Source organism: Littorina saxatilis, linkage group LG2, assembly GCF_037325665.1.
Source record: "Littorina saxatilis isolate snail1 linkage group LG2, US_GU_Lsax_2.0, whole genome shotgun sequence".
Lineage (NCBI taxonomy): Eukaryota > Metazoa > Mollusca > Gastropoda > Littorinimorpha > Littorinidae > Littorina > Littorina saxatilis.
In genome coordinates this window covers 32,865,275-32,888,212 of record NC_090246.1, presented here as the reverse complement: position 1 = coordinate 32,888,212, position 22,938 = coordinate 32,865,275, and the positions used below count along the sequence as shown (strand labels likewise).

At 41.6% G+C, this 22,938-nt stretch overlaps 1 protein-coding gene across 1 annotated transcript in view; it reads left to right on the top strand.

Moving 5' to 3' along the window:
- Positions 1-22,938, top strand: part of LOC138952703 (serine-rich adhesin for platelets-like) — a 58,939-nt gene that overhangs the window by 17,930 nt on the left and 18,071 nt on the right. Inside the window, exons 7-16 of the mRNA XM_070324408.1 lie at positions 8,293-10,788; positions 12,021-13,084; positions 13,193-14,775; positions 15,153-15,241; positions 17,034-17,760; positions 17,804-18,080; positions 18,482-19,225; positions 20,357-20,902; positions 21,595-21,662; positions 22,109-22,245. Of these exons, the coding sequence (XP_070180509.1) occupies positions 8,293-10,788; positions 12,021-13,084; positions 13,193-14,775; positions 15,153-15,241; positions 17,034-17,760; positions 17,804-18,080; positions 18,482-19,225; positions 20,357-20,902; positions 21,595-21,662; positions 22,109-22,245 (7,731 nt within the window). The remainder of the gene's footprint in view (positions 1-8,292; positions 10,789-12,020; positions 13,085-13,192; positions 14,776-15,152; positions 15,242-17,033; positions 17,761-17,803; positions 18,081-18,481; positions 19,226-20,356; positions 20,903-21,594; positions 21,663-22,108; positions 22,246-22,938) is intronic.

Sequence of the window (22,938 nt, the reverse complement as noted above, 5' to 3'; positions counted from 1 at the left end):
TTTTGCGAAGAAGTTTCATTTTGTGTTTGGTAGTCCTTCTCTCTTACGTGAACCGTTAGGCCTAATTAGAGTGAAATAGCTTTGATAGACATTCAGCAAAAATTAAATACAGAAAAAAATCACAAAGGGTCCGTATTAGGCGCCCAGGCTCCTAATATGGACCAGTGAAGCGGCCTTCTCGAATCACTATCAAAAGCCCCCTATACTTCAAAATAACATGATACAACTTGGTGTGCATGTCAGACTAATTCAAATATGCTTTAGATTTATCTGTTTCGGGTTGATGAGAGCATTATTTGAAGCACACCAGGAAACTAAAGAAGCATATCAAAAACAGAGTGAAAATAAGTGAAATTATCAACTTCCACAAAAAGAAGACAATTTGATATATTTTTTTGAAAGCTTGAGGGCTAGTTATAAGTTATTTTCAGCAAGCTTCTTAATCAATTAATGAAAATAGCCTTTAGCTTTTATTTTCTTCGATTTGCTGAAGGTGGTCCATATTAGGGGACTCACACATACTTTGAGATTTTGCTATTATTTTTTGTTTGCAGTAGAAACTCGGGGTCAAAACTGCTAAAATGTAACAAATACGGTCTTAGCTGTCATATATAGCAATTGTTGTGTGATAAAAGCTTTGGCTGTGGACAGAAACGAGTCCGTTTTAGGCGTCAAATTTAGAGTGAACGCTGCCAAAAGTGAAAAAAAGAGAAAAAGGCTAACGGTTTTGAGGTTTGTGTTTCTGCAACTGTTTTGACATGTGCAAGTTATCCAGAGAGGGTGAATACAGCGAATGAAATTGTTTTTAGCGCTCTAGCGCCGTTAGTTTGTCAGATCAAGAGGTGGTCCATATTAGGAGCCGGTCCATATTAGGAGCCCTTCCCCTACAGATGCATGGACAAACAAAGCAAAAATACGTTTAAGGCTGGAGAACACTTTGGAGGCCCAATTTCAAAGTGATTAGGTAGTTTTAAAAGTTACTTTTTCTGTTAGTTCAATGTTTGCTTTATCAGGAAAATACAAAATATAAAGGGCTTAACGCGCAAAATTTTAAGATAACGACTGAAGTTTAAGCATAGGTATCAGATTTTTTCACGCAAACACTACTGAATAAGTTGCAATATTGTATTGTGAAAATGTAAACAAAATAACAATCAGATGATCACAAACTGAAAAAGAGAAATAGGGAAGCAAAATAGAACATTAAACGTAGTGATTTTACTTGTGAATTCGGAAAAAAAATCCTTTTGTATCCATTTTGAAGCTCAATTTGAAGCATGGAACACCAACAAACATTGATTAAAAGTGTTAAAGTGATTACAGTGTTCAGAAATAGTGTTAGATACCAAGTTGAGTTATCCCTCTTTACCAATTTAAAAAAAAATACACCCCTTAACGCGCAAAATTTTGAACTGTGATGCTTTTACTACCCCCACCCCCTTCCCATTTGTCAGAAAAGAGTGCATATTATCTTCCAAATAGAAAAGCAGGGTAGTCAGATGATCAAAAACTTAAGAAGAGAAAGAGGGAAGCAAAATAGAACATCCAACATAATGATTTAACTTGTGAATTATGAGAAAACTATTTTTTTTTACCCATTTGTGAAGCTTAATTTGAAACTTGGAACACAGACAAACATATATTAAAAGTGTTAAAGTGATTACAGTGTTCAGAAATAGTGTTAGATACCAAGTTGAGTTATCCCTCTTTACCACTGTTAAAAGAAATACACCTCTTGTCGCGCAAAATCTTGAATTGTGATGCTTTTACTTCCCCCACCCCCTACCCATTTTTTCAGAAAAGAGTGCATAATTATTATCTACCAAATAGAAAAGCAGGGTAGTCAGATGATCAAAAACTGAAGAACAGAAAAAGGGAAGCAAAATAGAACATCCAACATAGTGATTTAACTGGTGAATTCTAAAAAAACCCCACTTTTTTTACTCATTTTATTAGCTTAATTTAAAGCTTGGAACTGAAGACAGAAAACAAAAATTAAAAGTGTTAAAGTGGTTACAGTGTTCAGAAATAGTGTTTGATACCAAGTTGAGTTATCCCTCTTCATCACAGTTAAAAAAAACACACCTCTTGTCGCGCAAAATCTTGAACTGTGATGCTTTTACTACCCCCACCCCCTCCCCATTTTTCAGGAAAGAGTGCATATTATCTTTCAAATAGAAAAGCAGGGTAGTCAGATGATCAAAAACTTAAAGAAGAGAAAGAGGGAAGCAAAATAGAACATCCAACATAATGATTTAACTTGTGAATGATTAAAAAACCATTTTTTTTACCCATTTTTGAAGCTTAATTTGAAACTTGGAACACAGACAAACATAAATCAAAAGTGTTAAAGTGATTACACTGTTCAGAAATAGTGTTAGATACCAAGTTGAGTTATCCCTCTTTACCAATTTAAAAAAAATACACCTCTTAACGGGCAAAATTCTGAACTGTGATGCTTTTACTACCCCCACCCCCTTCCCATTTTTCAGAAAAGAGTGCATATTATCTTTCAAATAGAAAAGCAGGGTAGTCAGATGATCAAAAACTTAAAGAAGAGAAAGAGGGAAGCAAAATAGAGCATCCAACATAATGATTTAACTTGTGAATTATTAAAAAAACCATTTTTTTAACCCATTTTTGAAGCTTAATTTGAAACTTGGAACACAGACAAACATAAATTAAAAGTGTTAAAGTGATTACAGTGTTCAGAAATAGTGTTAGATACCAAGTTGAGTTATCCCTCTTCATCACAGTTAAAAGAAACACACCTCTTGTCGCGCAAAATCTTGAACTGTGATGCTTTTACTACCCCCACCCCCTACCCATTTTTCAGAAAAGAGTGCATATTATCCTTCAAATAGAAAAGCAGGGTAGTCAGATGATCAAAAACTTAAAGAAGAGAAAGAGGGAAGCAAAATAGAGCATCCAACATAATGATTTAACTTGTGAATTATTAAAAAAACATTTTTTTAACCCATTTTTGAAGCTTAATTTGAAACTTGGAACACAGACAAACATAAATTAAAAGTGTTAAAGTGATTACAGTGTTCAGAAATAGTGTTAGATACCAAGTTGAGTTATCCCTCTTTACCAATTTTTAAAAAAAACCCACCTCTTAACGCGCAAAATTTTGAACTGTGCATGTTGCTTTTACTACCCCCACCCCCTTACCATTTGTCAGAAAAGAGTGCATATTATCTTCCAAATAGAAAAGCAGGGTAGTCAGATGATCAAAAACTTAAGAAGAGAAAGAGGGAAGCAAAATAGAACATCCAACATAATGATTTAACTTGTGAATTATGAGAAAACTATTTTTTTACCCATTTTTGAAGCTTAATTTAAAACTTGGAACACAAACAAACATAAATTAAAAGTGTTAAAGTGATTACAGTGTTCAGAAATAGTGTTAGATACCAAGTTGAGTTATCCCTCTTTACCACTGTTAAAAGAAATACACCTCTTGTCGGCCAAAATCTTGAACTGTGATACTTTTATTTCCCCCACCCCCTACCCATTTTGTCAGAAAAGAGTGCATATTATCTACCAAATAGAAAAGCAGGGTAGTCAGATGATCAAAAACTTCAGAACAGAAATAGGGAAGCAAAATAGAACATCCAACATAGTGATTTAACTGGTGAATTCTGAAAAAAAACCACTTTTTTACTCATTTTATTAGCTAAATTTTAAAGCTTGGAAGACAGAGAGAGAAAAAATGAAAGTGCTAAAGTGGTTACAGTGTTCAGAAAAAGTGTTTGGTACCAAGTTGAGTTATCCCTCTTCATCACAGTTAAAAGAAACACACCTCTTGTCGCGCAAAATCTTGAACTGTGATGCTTTTACTACCCCCACCCCCTACCCATTTTTCAGAAAAGAGTGCATATTATCTTCCAAATAGAAAAGCAAGGTAGTCAGATGATCAAAAACTTCAGAACAGAAAGAGGGAAGCAAAAAACAACATCCAACAGAGTGATTTAACTGGTGAATTCAGAAAACACACACTGTTTTACTCATTTTATAAGCTGAATTTAAAGCTTGGAAGACAGAACAAATAAATTAAAAGTGCTAAAGTGGTTACAGTGTTCAGAACTAGTGTTAGATACCAAGTTGAGTTATCCCTCTTCATCAAAGTTAAAAGAAACACACCTCTTGTCGCGCAAAATCTTGAACTGTGATGCTTTTACTACCCCCACCCCCTACCCATTTTTCAGAAAAGAGTGCATATTATCTTCCAAATAGAAAAGCAAGGTAATCAGATGATCAAAAACTTAAGAAGATAAATAGGGAAGCAAAATAGAATATCCAAAATAGTGATTTAACTGTAGATTTCAGAAGAAAAAAACCCTTTTTTTTTATCATTTTTGAAGCTGAATTAGAAGTTTGGAAGACAGAAAAAAAAAAAAGTGCTAAAGTGGTTACAGTGTTCAGAAATAGTGTTAGATACCAAGTTGAGTTTTTGCTCTTTATAAAAGAAACACACCTCTTGTCGCGCAAAATCTTGAACTGTGATCCTTTTACTACCCCCGCCCTCTACCCATTTGAACAGAAAAGAGTGCATAATTTGTATTCTCTTCCAATTAGAAAAATAAGTAAAAGCAACTGGACATTTTTTAAAATACATCTTTTCTGTCAGTCCAAGGATTGCTTAGTCCATTAAAAAAAAACAGACTAGGATTTAACGCACCCATTTTAAGAAAAAGTTAACATGATAATTGATATAATTATCAGACTTTTTTTTATGCAATTACTACTGAAGATTCCAGACCAGGTAAAACAATCATTTTATATCCTTTGTCACATTTTAAAATTTTTTTTTATAAATCTATCTATAGCGAGTCTTGTCTCTTTGTGTCATTTATTTTCAAGAATTCTATCCTGGCAACAACAACAACAAAAACACCTACCTACCTACCCTATTTTTTTTAGCCATGTTAATAGAAACAGACAATTTATTTGTTTTGGCCTAAAGATCTTGAAACATTTGTTTTAATAGAGAAATAACAAGTACAGCCATTAGCTGTGTCACTCGAATTTCTTTGTCAGGCTGAAACTTAGCTGTTGCGTTGGTGTCTGCTGTGTGTATCTGGGTCCAAAGCAACTTTCACATTCTCATCTACACACTCACGTTACACAAGTATATATATATATATACAATTCCACCCACAGAGGCGTTCGGGGATGGGGGTCTCGCACTCGGGCGAATCACACCACAAAATACAAAGTATAACGTACACAGATTTTACTATTGAACCAAAAAGCAAATTAAATCATGAATAAATCAATCAAGCAAAACTTCCACACAATGACACACTCACTCTCGGTTCACACTGCGCTCTGGACGTGCACACTTGGCAGCACGTATACCGTTCCGGCACCGTTTGTCTTCCTGAAAGTCCAGCATAGGCACACGATTGTCCAAGAATCACAATAATCCTCGTGAATGTCACAGCAGGCATAGTAGAAAAGTCCAAAAGGGTGCGTTGATGGTGGTAATCCGGTGTACACACACACACACACACACACACACACACACACACACACACACACACACACACACACTCCGGTTTGGTAAGTTACCTGATAAATAATGTAGCCTGTGGATTTAACGGGGAGACTGGTCAGACAGGAAGAGCATTTCACATTTCCGATGTTCAGCGATAAACTTGTTTTCTTCGAGAGTTCGATCTTCGTGCGATTCTGGCGCGTTGTCACCAAGAACGTAAAAATAACCCAGGATATCATCATGATGCCTCTCTACAAAAACCAGGCAGTCTAGGAACTCTTCATCTAAAGTCAGTCAGTATTAGCCCCTCAACACAATCCTCATCTTGTCCCATAGTGATTTCTGCCGCCAAAGAACGTGTGGTTCTTAACTCACAAGACGGATTTGTCGTCTTCCATTGCGAAATTCAGATCTACCCCAACTACGTGCATTGATCTGAGCAATAAAATGTAGATGCGATAATCTGCAAACATCTCTTCAACACAATCTACATCTTGTCCCATCGTGATTTCTGTCGGCAAAGAACATGTGGTTCTCAACTCACAAGACCGATTTGTCATCTTTCAGAAATTCAGATCTGCCCCAAGTACGTGCAATAAAATGTAGAAGCGATAATCTGAAAAAAAATCTTTTCGCGTGAACGCTGCCACGTTGTCATCAGTCCGATGTCTTTTATCCAGAGCAGGGATGAACACACTTTTTCATCAGTAGTTTGTTATGTTTATCCGCAGACTGCTTTCCATTACTTGTCGTCTGTTTTAGCTTGACTCGTGGGGTTCTTCAGCAAGGCAAAAAGTGCTTGTTTACTGACACGTTCTCACGCACGACATGTCGTAAATGCAAGTTCTAACGATTGTTTTTTATTGCACTGATAGAGAATGTCGATATTTGTAAACGTCTGCCATTTCCTAATGTTTATTTCATTATTTTGCATACGGATATGGCTAGTAAGTGGATAATCTGTTACGACACGAAACGCGTTCTAAATCCGGGAAGGGAGGCTACTCCAACGTAGAAGGGAGGCTACTCCAACGTACTTTCCAAAGTGTGCTCCAGCCTTAATTATCTGCATATTCCCCAAGTCAATGTGCATGACCTAAACGCTCTCGATTTTAATGTCAGTGTCTCTCACCATGATAATATACGTTATTATAAATAACATTTATGTATCGATCGAATTCCTTTCAGGTACTATGACTTTGTTGTTGTTTTGACGATTGAACGAGCACACACACACATGCAATCAAACACATAAGCTTCATATTTGGGCGTTTCAGGTTGACCGAAACTTCAAAGGAACTACAAAACACACGTCATGTACTGACTTTGTTGTTGTTTTGACATTGAACAGCACGTGCACACACATGCAATCAAACACATGACGTGTGTTTTGTAGTTCCTTTGAAGTTTCGGTCAACCTGAAACGCCAAAATATGAAGTTCTGAAGGCCTCTGACGTCACATGGCTCAAAGAAGGGAAATCCAATGTCCAATCGATACATTATACGTTATTTGCGTTTTTGACCAAAATATGACATTTTACACAGATCGAGACAGTCATTGTTCTCCGAGACCGCGATAGCCTCTGACGTCACTTGGCTCAAAGAAGGGAAATCCAATGTCCAATCGATACATTTATATATCTTGTGCTCTGCTTCTTTCTGATAATCGTTGCGCTTTCATTGTAAAAACGTTCCCACTGTGTTGCTTTTGTATCTCTTGTTGTGTAAGGTTCCGCAGGTCCTTTTTAGTCTCAGTTTATCCGCTTTCTGAATGGTTAAAAAAATGTTTGTAACTTGCAGCTTGTATTCTGAGTTTGCTTATGCTTGTGTACATATCAACATCTATGACGTCATTTTCATTTAATGACAGTTTCTACGTATTCCATAGCTACATTATCATTATCATATAGATACTTAGAACAGCAAAAGGACCATCACCACCACCATCAACAACAACAACAACAACATCAACAACAACAACATATCGAATGCAGTAATCAAATACAAATTCACAGAAACAACTCCGTCAATATTTTTGAAGTTTACAGAATAACATGGCGTCTCTTGATAGGATAATAAGGAAAATAAATTGTTCGTTTGAATTTGTTCTTTTCTTCTTATAGACTGATGTTGACTAATTGGTGCATCATAGTACAGTTACGTTCAAAAAGAGTTTTGAGTGCTATGCATGCTTCAACCATTCGCCGGCAGAGCCAGAATGCGACCGAACGCACCTGAGCAAATCGACAAATGCTGGATATTAAAAATAAAACGCCCATTAACTGCCTATGAACCAAAATATATACTGAAACATGTATACTAGAATTAACCTTGTACTTAGATAGCGTAGCACACCTGTCAGTGACATATATTCTTGCACACCTGAACACAACTTCAGGACTTTTAAGTTACGCACCTATCCTCTCAGACGTGTTGCACCACCCCCTCATCAAGACGGGTTGTAACACCTGACCATTTTCCTTGGCAGACGGTGGAACTGAGGAGCCTTCAAGTTCGGTCAGCATAGAACCGTCACCTTCCGAAATACCGTACACAACCTACAAACCGGACAGACCGACAACTCAGTCAACAACAGTCCCACATGTGACAAGTAATTTTGAAAACGAAGCAACAAAACAACTTGTTCATGGAACGACATTTGCTGCTGCGACAACAACTGTAGCTGTGACACCAACAACAACAACCGCTGATGAGACATATACAACCAGCCGTCCAACTGTAACCTTTGATTCTACGCAAGAAGCAACAACCATTGCCCTTGGAACAGCAACTGCCGACGAGACACCAACAACAACAACCGCTGGTGAGACACCACCAACAACAACCGCCGGTGAGACGCCAACAACAACAACAACCGCTAGTGAGACACAACCACCAACAACAGCTGGTGACACAACCACAACAACAGCCGCAAGTGAGACACCAACAACAACAACTGCCGGTGAGACACCAACAACAACAGCACGTGCTGGTGAGACACTAACAACAACAACTGGTGACACAACAACAACAACAACCGCTGGTAGGACATCAACAACAACTGGTGACACAAGAACAACAACCGCTGGTGAGACATCAAGAACAACAACTGTTGATGAGATACCAACACCAACTGCTGGCGAGACCCCAACAACAACAACTGCTGGTGAAACTACAACAACAACAACTGCTGGTGAAGCACAAACAACAACAATTGCTGGTGAAACTACAACAACAACAACAACCGCTGGTGAGACATCAACAACAACTGTTGGTGAGACACCACCACCAACAACAACTGGTGACACAGCAACAACCGCTGGTGAGACATCAAGAACAACTGCTGATGAGACACCAACTCCAACTGCTGGCGAGACCCAAACAACAACTGCTGGTGAAACTACAACAATAACAACAACTGCCACTGAGACACAACCACAAACAGATTCTAGTGAGACAGTAACAACAACAACAACCGCTGGTGAGACACCACCACCACCACCACCGACTGGTGACACAACGACAACAACAACAACAACAACAACCCCTGGTGAGACACCAACAACAACAACAACTGCCGGTGAGACGCCACAACCAACAGAATCTGGTGAAACCCCAACAGCAAACGCTGATGAGACACCAACAACAACAACAACCGCTGGTGAGACACCAACAACTGGTGACACAACAACAACAACGACAACAACAACAACCGCTGGTGAGACATCAACAGCAACAACTGCTGGTGAGACACCACCACCACCAACAACTGCCGGTGAGACACCACCACCACCACCAACTGGTGAGATACCAACAACAACTGCTACTGGAGAGACAACAACAACAACAGCTGCTACTGGGACACAAACAACGGCAGCTGATGGTGAGATACAAACATCAACAGGTGCTGGTGAGTCGCCAACTGCAACAACTGTCACTGAGACACCGTCAACAACAACTGCCGCTGAGACACAAACAATAACAACGGCTGGTGCGACAACAACAACAGCTGCTAATGGGGCACAAAGAACAGCTTCTGGTGAGACACAAACGGTAACAACAACAAAAACAACAACAACAACTGCCGCTGAGACACCATCAACAACAACCGCTGGCGAGACACAAACAACATCAATTGTCGCTTGGACACCAACCACAACAGCTGCTAGTGGGTCACAAACAACAGCAGCTTTTGATAAGATACAAACAAAAACAACTGGAGGTGAGACACCAACAACAACAACTGCTGGTGAGACACCAACAACAACAAGTGCTGGTGAGACACCAACAACAACAAGTGCTGGTGAGACACCAACAACAACAACAACTGCTGGTGAGACACCAACAATAACAACTGAAGGTGAGACACCAAAAACAACAAGTGCTGGTGAGACACCAACAACAACAACAACTGCTGGTGAGACACCAACAACAACAAGTGCTGGTGAGACACCAACAACAACACCAACTGCTGGTGAGACACCAACAATAACAACTGAAGGTGAGACACCAACAACAACAACTGCTGGTGAAACACCACCAACTACAACTGCCGGTGAGACACGAACAACAACAACTGCTGGTGAAACACCAACAACAACAACTGCTGGTGAGACACCGACAACAACTGCTGGTGAAACACCAACAACAACAACTGCTGGTGAGACACCAACAACAACAACTGCTGGTGAAACACCACCAACTACAACTGCCGGTGAGACACGAACAACAACTGCTGGTGAGACACCAACAACAACAACTGCTGGTGAGACACCAACAACAACTGCTGGTGAGACACCAACAACAACAACTGCTGTGGAGACACCAACAACAACAACTGCTGGTGAGACACCAACAACAACAACAACTGCTGGTGAGACACCAACAATAACAACTGAAGGTGAGACACCAACAACAACAACTGCTGGTGAAACACCACCAACTACAACTGCCGGTGAGACACGAACAACAACAACTGCTGGTGAGACACCAACAACAACAACTGTCGGTAAGACACCAACAACAACTGCTGGTGAGACACCAACAACAACAACAACTGTTTTTGGTGACACACCAAAAACAACTGTCGCTGGGACACCAACAACAACAACAACTGCTGGTGAAAGACCAACAACTGTCGCTGAGACACTAACAACAACAACAACCGCTGCTGAGGCACCCACAACTATCCGTTCAACTGTAACCTCTGCTTCTACCCAAGAAGCAACAACCAGTGCCCTTGTGACAGAGGCTCCAAGTACAACAACCAAGAACACTTTTACAGGTACGGTTTTCCTTAATACGCGCCTCGTAAACGTAGTAAAACCAACATACAGACACATCAACAAACAAATAGAACACGATCTGACAGTTTACCTATCTGTGCCCCAGAACAACTAGTATGGACTAAAAGCATGGTATACATCATCTTCTGCTCTGCTTCTTTCTCATAATCGTTGGATGTTCCCATAGTAATGTTGGTGGATCTCTTTTTGTATAAGGTCGCTTATTCCTTTGTTTTCTCTGTTTATCCGCTTCCTGATTTGTTAAAAATTGTAGCATGTATCCTGAGTTTGCTTGTACTTGTATATTTGGTGCCCAATTAACGGAATTGCCGAATTCACGGAATCGACAACTTTTTTGCCCACGTGTAAGCCGCAAAACGCCGCCCATGTCGCGGATTGCCAGCGTTTTGCCGAAAATGCGTAAAGGCTTTTTAAACTTGCCCAATGAGCGAAATGAACAAAGATGTTGCCGATTCCGCGAATTCGGGAATTCTGTGAATTTGGCACGACATATACATGTATGTGAAGATATCAACATCTACTGCGCCATTTTTATTTTACAATATCAACTCATGTCCGTACCTCCGGAATTTCAATATCATATCATATAGTCATTTAAAGCTTCAAGAACAGGAAGAGGATTGAGAACAAGAACAACAATAACAGCAAACACAAGTGAACATGTAGGAATTAATCAACAACAACGAGCTTACAACAACAAAATCAGCACAGTAAACTGACAAAAATTCACAGAAATAACTCTTTGTATATTGTGAAGTTTAGATAATAACATGGAGTCTCTTGGTAGGGTGATACCAATAACAATTTTTGTTATGTCCTATTTTCTTTCTTGACGAGTTAGACGGCATAGTACATCATAGTACAGTTACGTTGAAAACGAAGTGCTATGCTTGCTACAGAAATTCTCAAGCAAAGCCAGAAACCAGTCGAAATCATAAAACAGATGCAACCAAATGCGGACAGAAAAATCGAAAGAGTATTCATGCTCATCAACTCGTTATGAACCAAAATGTCCACCGAAAAATGTATCCTAGAATTTGCGTTTTACTTTGATAGCGTAGCACACCTGTCAGAGTGACGTATACTACTGCACATCTGTGTGGCACACCTGAACACAGCTTCAGGAACTATTAAGCACCTTTCCTCTAAGACGTGTTGCACCACCCCCTCTTCAAGACGGGTTGTAACACCTGACCATTTTCCTTGGCAGACGGTGGAACTGAGGAGCCTTCAAGTTCGGTCAGCATAGAACCGTCACCTCCTTCAACACCTTCCGAATTATCGTCCACAGCCTATAACACGGACAGACCAACAACTCAGTCAACCACAGTCCCACCTGTGACAAGTACACTTGAAAACGAAGCAACAAAACAACTTGTTCATGGAACAACATTTGCGTCTGAGACACCGCCAACAACAACTGCCGCAGGGACACCAACAGCAACTGCTGCTGTAACACCAACAACAACAAACGCTGCTGAGACAACCATCCGTCCAATTGTAACCTCTGCTACTATGCAAGAAGCAACAACCATTGCCCTTGCAACAGGAACTACCGAGGAGACACATACAGGAGTAACTTCCGGTGAGACACCAACAATAGTAACCGCTAGTGAGACACCAACAACAAGGGCTGGTGAGACAGTATCAACAACAACTGCCGCTGGTGAAACACCAACAACAACAACTGCTGGTGAAACACCAACAACAACAACTCCTGGTGAAACACCAACAACAACAACTGCTGGTGAGACACCATCAACAACAACTGCTGGTGAGTCACTATCAACAACAACTGCCGCTGGTGAAACACCAACAACAACAACTGCTGGTGAAACACCAACAACAACTGCTGGTGAGACTCCAACAAAAACAACTGCTGGTGAGACACCAACAACAACAACTGCTGGTGAAACACCACCAACAACAACTGCTGGTGAAACACCAACAAATACAACTGCCCATGAGATACCAACAACAAAATCAACAACTGCTGATGAGACAACAAGTGCCGCTGGTGAGATACCAACAACAACAACTGCCGGTGAGATGCCAACAACAACATCAACAACTGCTGGTGAAACACCAACAACAACAACTGCTGATGAAACACCAACAACAACAACTGCCGGTGAGATACCAACAACAACACCAACAACTGCTGGTGAAACACGAACTACAGCAACTGCTGGTGAAACACCAACACCAACAACTGCTGGTGAGACAACAACAACAACTGCTGGTGAGACACCATCAAGAACAACTGCTGGTGAGGCACCAACAACAACAACAACCGCTGGTGAGACACCAACAACAACAACAACTGATGGTGAGACAACAACAACTGCTGGGGAGGCACCAACAACAACAACTCCTGGTGAGACACCAACAACAACAACTGATGGTGAGACAACAACAACAACTGCTGGTGAGACACCAACACCAACAACCGCTGGTGATACACCAACAACAACAACCGCGTTTGAGACACCAACAACAACAACCGCTGGTGATACACCACCAACAACAACCGCTGGTGAGACACCAACAACAACAACCGCTGGTGACACACCAACAACAAAAACCGATGGTGAGACACCAACAACAACTGCTGGTGATACACCAACAACAACCCCATCTGCTGCTAAGACACCATCACGCACATCTGCTGGTGTGACACCAACAATAACTGATTCTGGTGAGACACCACCACCAACCACAACTGCTGGTGAGACACCACCAACAACAACGGCCGCTGAGACACCAACAACAACAGATTCTGGAGAGACGCCAACAACAACAACAACTTCATCAGACCTTACAACAGTGGATACTGTAAAGGAAGATGTTACTGAAACATCTGGTCACAGCATCGAAAACTCAGAAGCAGCCACAACAAGCACAGCGGCATCTGGGAGAACATCTGCGATCAGCACAAATTCAACTGAAACAACACCAACACGTGCAACTGCCCAAGAGACAGATAGCACCACCACAGCTGAAAGAGGTCAAACCAGCACACATATTCAGGAAAGAACCACAATGAACACAAACACTGTAGAAACAGTCACAATGTCTGTGAGTAGCACACACTCAGGTCAGACAATACCGACAAGCACACGATCCGCTGGACCAAGCACAGAGGCTACTGAAGAAAGTTATACATCAAGAACAGATTCAGATCAAACATCAGCATCAAGAACAACAGGTGCAAAAATAACCAGTACAGACGCTCACAAAGAAACGTCTCCTACCACCACACATTCCGTTCAGACAACATCGGCAAGGACATATGCTGATGATGTGGCTGGTACAACCGCAACGGAAACAACAAATACAGGTGTTCCTGCAGAAACGTCTAAATCAAGGGCAGACTCAGTTCAGACAACGTCAACAAGCACAACGCCTACCGAAATAACCGATAAGTCTGCAACTTCAACACCAAGAAGCACTAACGCAATTACTGATACAACAACTGCCACAACTGATGCTCTTAAAACAACATCTGAAGGCAGCTTTGGGTCCGATCAGACAACAACAAGAAGCATATCTTCCACTGAAACAACTGTTGCAACTGTTGAAGCTCCCACAACGAGTACAGAGAGGTCTACAACCACTACTAATGACGCTCCTACAACGAGTACAGAGATATATACAACCACTACTACTGAAATCCCTACAACGAGTACAGAGACATCTTCAACTACCACTGAAACTCCTAAAACGAGTTATGTGACATCTACAACAACTAATACTGAAGCTCCTACAACGAATACAGAGACATCTACAACAGCAACTACTGAAGCTCGTACAACGAATACAGACACATCTTCAACAACAACTACTGAAACTCCTTCAAGTTCTGGAAGTGAAGTTACAAAAAGCATCACAGCCACTTCTGAAGCTGAAAGTAGCTCAGCTGCTTCAGAGACAAGTTCAACCAGCAGCCAGGATTCTCTTGAAAGGTCAGTTGGCACAACACATTCCGAAAGTTCCATGAGCACAGGTGCCTCAAAACTTGTAACAGACGACATCGTTAGCCCTGAAACAACAACGGCGGCTCTTAATGTAATAGACACCACAGCCGAGCATGACACAGAAACAACACCCTTATTTATCTCTGAAACATCACCAATACCTAGACCAAGTGTTCCTGAATCAACATCAACTGATGCACCTGTATCTGCCCATGAAACAGAGAGAAAAAATGACATTGCCACCAACGCAGCAACTACAGGTACAATTGCTAATGAAAGAACAACCACGATATCTGAAATGACATCAGGCAATGCAGTTCGTGACACAATACAAACACAAACAGTTCCCTCTGAAACAAAACCAGACACCACAGCTTCCGCGGACACGACGACAAAAACATCAGCGACTGCTACATCTGCTCCTGCAACTACAACAGCTGGAGACATCGCAGAAGTAACATCAGCAAGCACAGGTTCCCTTGAACCAACAAAACCCAGTGCTTCAAATGACACTGACACCACTGAAACAAATAAGATCAGCACAGCCTTTTACGAAACAAAGACAACCCCAGCTGTAGTAGAAACAGTAACACCAGAAACAACAGATTCCGTTACAATGAGCACAGCTGCGTCTGGAACGACATATGAAACAACCACAGGTACTAACGAAGCAACAACAGCAGGTAGTGATATTCCTGAACCAACAACCAGTGACGTAGCTCAAGAAATCAGGACCAGTACAGCTGCCCCCGAGACAAGCACAGGCAGCGAAAATACGAAGGGCATTTCGACAAGAAGTTCCATTTCTTCTGACACTGCATCAACTCAAGCAAGCACAGATGCCCCTGAAACAACAAAAATGAACACAATCGACTATGAAACGACAGCAATCAACCGTGCAAAGTCTACCTCCGAAGCAGCATGGCCTGTTACAGAAGAAACTACAACCAATATGACTTCGCTTGTAGGTACAACAACAACAACAACAGTGCGAGATGATTCTATAAGTCAGACTATTAATGCTTCCGAGACAACAACTACACTTGTACATTCTGGCTCTGACTCCACAACCGCTACTGTTTCAAGTGCTTCCAGCGTAACATATTCTCCTGCTACAGGAATTGAATCTGTCACAGGTAAGGCTCACGCGTATTTTGTACACATATTTAGTTAGAATAATTAAGGGGTAACACTTTGCAAGGGAGAAATTGACACAGTAAATGAATGGTACAGTTACTGAAAGAGATGCTATAAGAAGCATGTCATAGTAAGAAATCAAAACCTGCCATGGCACCATCCGGATAAATAAATGAACACAATACTTGGTACAGCACTGAAGGATCCCACGAAGTAGCGTTTTATTATCGAAAAACACAAACTATGTAATGGAACTTTTTGGGATTCCAAATGCATAATATATCATCTTTATCCTTCGCAACAAAGAGAAAAACACACTAATTTACGTTCTTCTTCATTTGTGTTTTTATCTCGATCATCGTCATCTGTCTCTGTTTGCTTTTAAATGCCAATCGATGTGAAACTTTGCTTCTTGCTTTTAATTCATCTGCATGTAGATGGAGCGAAACAGCTTTTCAGAGGTTTAAGAATGTTACACTTTCGAATCCCTAGATCACGGTCGTGTTGCAAATCTCCGCGTTAAACATATTGCACAAGAAACAGCAGACTATTAATACAAGCACACACACACACACACACACACACACACACACACACACACACACACACACACACACACACACACACACACACACACACACACACACACACACACACACACACACACAGACGCTTATATTGAACACGAATGCAGTGCTTCAAAGGTGTGGAAAAACACTCAAAAATTATACATTTAAATGCATGAATAAATTCGAAAGTAAACAAACTATTTTCTTTCCGACGACACTATACAATAAGCGGAAAAGACAATAAGTACGTAGACAAAGGATATGAGACAGAAAATAGACAGATGAATAAGTGAATGAGAGTTCAAGCTACTAAGGCAGTATGTATTTAATGAAAAAAAAGCCGGATGAATGACTTATAATCGAATTTACAAATAATTAAATTAATGGATACATGAATACAATATAAAAACAAATCAACAGTAACGATTAAAATTCTTGTAATTACAAAATATACAAAACAAGCTGATCAAGTAGGTCAACATTAACATCTTCTTATCAGTTTCAATGTAACAGAATGAATATCATTTGTGTTTACGACAGAAGAGATTCCGGAAACAACAATCTCGGCAGCAGTATCAGCGGAGACAACCTCAACAACAGTTGCACCAGAAACAACTAACAGAATCGTTCCCACAGCAACGACAGGCGCTGTGGATTCTGAAACAACGAAAAACTTAGTCAGTGCTGAAACAACGGAAGGTACACCAACTCCTGGAACAACGACTGGGGCTGGAACAGATTCTGAAACAACGACGGCTCCTGGAACAACGACTAGAGTCGGAACAGATTCTGAAACAACGACGGCTCCTGGAACAACGACTAGAGCCGGAACAGATTCTGAAACAACGACGGCTCCTGGAACAACAACTAAAGCCGGAACAGATTCTGAAACAACGACGGCTCCTGGAACAACGACTAGAGCTGGAACTGATTCTGAAACAACGACGGCTCCTGGATCAACGACTGGGGCTGGAACAGATTCTGAAACAACGACAGGTACACCATCTCCTGGAACAACGACTAGAGCCGGGACCGATTCTGAAACAACAACGGCTCCTGAAACAACGACTAGAGCTGAAACAACGACGGCTCCTGGAACAACGACTAGAGCTGAAACAACGACGGCTCCTGAAACAACGACTGGAGCTGGAACAGATTCTGAAACAACGACGGCTCCTGGAACAACGACTGGAGCTGGAACAGATTCTGAAACAACTACTGCTCCGGGAACAACGACTAGAACTGGGACAGATTCTGAAACAACAACGTCTTCTGCAGCAACGACTAGTGCCGGAACAGATTCTGAAACAACGACGGCTCCTGGAACAACGGCTAGAGCTCGAACAGATTCTGAAACAACGGCGCCTCCTGGAACAACGACTAGTGCTCGAACAGATTCTGAAACAACGAAGGCTCCTGGAACAGCGACTGGAGCTAGAACAGATTCTGAAACAACGACGGCTCCTGGAACAACGACTAGAGCTGGAACAGATTCTGAAACAACGACGGCTCCTGGAACAACGACTGGAGCTAGAACAGATTCTGAAACAACGACGGCTTCTCAAACCTCACCGGATGCTTCTGAAAGTAAAGCATCAACTACAAATACTGTGACTGTACCTGAAACGACAATAGATCCAGGTGAAACTGAAACAACAACAGATGGAGAATCAACAGCTTCTGCAAAAATAACAACAGCCCAAGAAGATATCGAACCACCAACTACAGTTACACGTCCTACGCCTGGAGCTGCTCATGATACGACGGCCACAGCAGCAGCAGAATCGAGTACAGCTGGCCCTCATACAGCAAGCACTTCTAAAGTCGATGAAGGAATAACTACAGGCGTGTCTCATTCGACGGATACCATTGCTCCTCAAGGTCCGACTGACACCACCGCCCAAATAACTACAACTCATCCTGAAACAGCCACTTCAGCTGCAGCTTTCGGAGATACAGTGACCACAATATCGACTGTTACGGCAGAGGTGACACCAGAAACTTCAGAAACCCCTGAAGAAGACACATCGACAGCCTCTGAAGCGAGAGTATCTACAGCAACCGATGCCAATGTAACTCCAACAGTTGTTTCGACAACGGCTGCTGGTGCAAATGAAGCTTCCACTGGAACAACAGCTACTGACTCTAACGCTTCTCCCGACACGACAGGAACCAAGCCCACCACTGACACAACAGTAAAAACAGCAACAGATGATTCAGCAAGTACGGGAGATGCTCAGAAAACTGCTTCACCTCCTACTGAATTAAAAACAACAGAAACAACTTCCAAGATCTCACACACAACACTTGCAGCAGAGGCAGAGACCACGACTACCACAAGAGAAACAGATGTCACTACTGAATCAACATCATCAGCAGCTGGTCCTGTGAATACATCTCCATTGCTGTCAGAAACAACGAGAGCAGCATCTGCTGGTGACACGGATACCTCATCTGCGTCTACTTCAGATACAACAGTACGCGTTTCAGAAAACACAAACGAGGATGCTATGTCTAGTGTGTCTTCTGCTTCACCAGAAACAGCATCTACGGTTTCTTCGACCAAGTCTCAGTCTCCATCAGAATCAACACCAGCGACGGAGTCTGTACCTGGCTTCGAGGGAGGGACAACTTCACCTGAACGGATCGCGGACGAATCTACAGCCAGTGAGAGGACGTCCTCTGAGGCTTTCGGGTCTACTCGGGTCACACCCACTTCAGATTCTGTGACGGTTAGCTCATCTACTGTACAAACGAGGGTAACATCTTATGACAAAGTGTCTCAAGAATGGACAACATCCACCTCTGTACATAACGACACATCTCCAACGTTCGCATTTGACACAACTTCGATGCAATCAGAAAGTACAGAATCCACAGTAAATTCTGAAGTCCACACATTTCCAACGACAGAAATGAGCCATTCAACGACAGAGGAATCCATCGAATCACCAACAACGGTTGGGACTATGGGCCCAGAAACAACTGATTTGAAATCAATGACTGACAAAACGACCGAGTCATTAACACCAGGAGAAGCCACTGATTCGAAATCAATAACTGTCCATACGACGGATTCACTGGCATCAGCAAAAACTACTGAAAGCACGAGAGAAGAACAAACCGCAGAAGCAAGCACAATGCCGACTAGCTCTCAAACAGCAGAATCGTTTTCAAAAGAAACAACTGACAGCACCAGTGGAGGCCAAACATCAGAAGCAAGCACAATGCCGACTAGCTCACAAACAGCAGAATCAACCTCAACAGAATCAACTGAAAGCACGAGAGGTCAGACCACAGAAGCAAGCACAATGCCATCTAGTTTGCAGACAGCAGAATCACAATCAACTGAAACAACTGAAAGCTCGAGAGGACAAACATCTGAAGCAAGCACAATGCCGACTACCTCGCAAGCAGCAGAATCAACCTCAACAGGATCAACTGAAAGCACGAGAGGACAAATATCAGAAGCAAGCACAATGCCGACTAGCTCACAAACAACAGAATCAACCTCAACAGAATCAACTAAAAGCTCGAGAGGACACACATTGGAAGTAAGCACAATGCCGACTAGCTCGCAAGCAACAGAATCAACCTCAACAGAATCAACTGAAAGCACGAGAGGACAAACCACAGTTACAGAATCAAGCACAATGCCGACTAGCTCGCAAACAGCAGAAACCCCGTCAACGGAAACAACGGAAAAGACAGGAGAAGGACAAACCACAGAAGCAAGCACATTCCCAACAGAATCACCCACAACAGAAGGAGCTCATGCCTTAACAACTAATGCAGAAACTGATTTGCCGACGACAGCAGAAACAACGCAGGTACCAACAACCCAAGAAATGTCTCCATCGCAGACTACGGTAAAAGTAACTGAATCGTCGTCTACAACAGAAGCTCTCCAAACAACTGTGACAACAGAATCGGAAACCACACAAGAGGCTGAAGTTTTGCCAGCAACGACAGGATTACCTGAATCACCAACAGTACCTACGACTAGTCAGTCACCAATGACCAGATTAACAACTGAATCGACAGCTGCACCCACGACCTCAGAATCACCACAAGTAACGACAGAACCAATCGAATCACCCACAACGACTGAATCTACCGAAGAACTTACAACTTCAGCACCCACTCAGCCACCGCCAACAACACCAACCACTAAGCCAGCAACAACTGCACGACCTGCCCAACCACCAGCCGTCGATCCGTCGACTACCACCACGTCCACCACAACTACTACCACAACAATGAAGACTACGACAACGACCAAGGCACCAGAAGTAGAGAAGAAGTTCATGGGAACGGTGAAGATCGTGGAAGGTGCCGACTTTTCTCCAGAACTGAGCGATCCGACTTCAGAAGAGTACAAAGACATGGAACAGCAGATGCGGGAAATGGTAAGAAAAAGGTTGATTTTTGTGATTGTGAGGATGTTAGTCTTGGCTACATTTTGGTAATCTTTGCTTGACCTATTTTAAGTGTTATATATTGTTTTTGGTTAATTGTATCATTAGTAAGTTCTAGCAATTGTTAATGTCGATAAATGCTCCAAAAATGTCGACCATTTGTTTCTCAGCTAATAAAATAATTCAGGGAATATGAGCAGAATTTTTATTGACGTTGAGATCATTGAGTTATACTTAACCGGTCGTACTGAAACAGGGGTTTGTTTATATGTAAATGATGTTTGTTTGTTCGTTCATGGGCTGAAACTCCCACGGCTTTTACGTGTATGACCGTTTTTACCCCGCCACTTAGGCAGCCATACGCCGCTTTCGGAGGAAGCATGCTGGGTACTTTCGTGTTTCTATAACCCACCGAACTCTGACATGGATTACAGGATCTTTTTCGTGCGCACTTGGCCTTGTGCTTGCGTGTACACACGGGGGTGTTCGGACACCGAGGAGAGTCTGCACACAAAGTTGACTCTGAGAAATAAATCTCTTGCCGAACGTGGAGACGAACTCACGCTGACAGCGGCCAACTGGATACAAATCCAGCGCGCTACCGACTAAGCTACATCCCCGCCTGTAAATGATGTAAACTGACTGTCTAAACAATATGTGATGGTTTATTTTTCCTTTCTCAGATCATGCAGATCCTGATCAACTCTGGGCTTGGTGACTATGTGGGGAATATTGTCATTACAGGGTTCAGGTAAAAGGAAAATTATTTTCTGTCTCAAAATCATACAACAATAATTTCAGAATAAAAAAGACATTCTTTGAATTTTCGCTTTGAAAACTGCTGTTAAAAAAAACAATCGGAAGAAATCATTGGCCACTGTTCATGACATGTGTTTTAAAGCACGAAGGCGGGTAAGGAATGAATACACTTGGATTATGCTAGTCGGGTCACTTTTTGGGTCATATTCACACACAGGACAACACAACAACATGCTTACTCAAGGGCACAGGTTAAAAACTTAAGTTTTCACTTTATCTTCCATTTTATTGCATGACGGGGTATCATTAAACAAACGTGAACTTCATGACTTATTCAATGCACATGCGTTGTTGTAGGTACCATTTTCAGAAGGTTTCAGTGCAGGATTTCGATTTTTCACATTTCATCCAATAAACCATGTATATCACAACTTTTAGCCAGGGCAGCTTGATTGTGGATTTCAACATAGAGTTCAAGGCTCCTCAACAAAACCTAGAAGATGTCACAACTGCTTTTAACGGTGGTTACTCAAACCTCAATTCAACGGGCTTCACATTGGATACAAACTTCACAGGTAATGAAATGACCAGCCCAATTAAACATTTAGAAGTTAAGATTACTGGTTGAAATTGAATCAGTTAACATTTCTTGTACGAAATGTAATCAGGTAAGACCACAACATTTAGACAAAAGATACACAGTCGAAGAAGGAAAAAATGACATTCAAGAGACACTTACTGATTCTGGACACACATTTGAGTGAAAAAGAGTGAAGTGAAAGATGGGAGAGTTGTCATTGACTGCTACTCTGATGACAAAATATGTTGAAGGATAGACTGACCTTTCGTTTTGAATTAAGATATTAAACGCGTTCACGTTATGCTAACATGTGTTCCGCACCTGAAGCAACTAAGTCGATGAAAGGTGCCGTCCAAATACATCGACCAGAAAGGATCCTTAATATTTAAACAAATGCAAAACAGTGCATGATAAAATGCAACAATCCACTGAATGAGAAATGTGGAAATAAAGGTTCATCAAAGCACAAATGCTATTTTTGAAAAATGAATAGTCAAAGTAAGAAACATACCCTTATTTCATGAAAACAAAAAAACGCCAAATCGATGATCACGTCAATCTGTTTACTTCCAGAAATCGAAGAAACATTAAACCGCACCCAACCACAGGAAGATTCAACCGCTTCCGTTCAACCGTCACCCACTGTCACTGACGTCACAAAAAGTATGACGTCATCGGTGGTCATGAA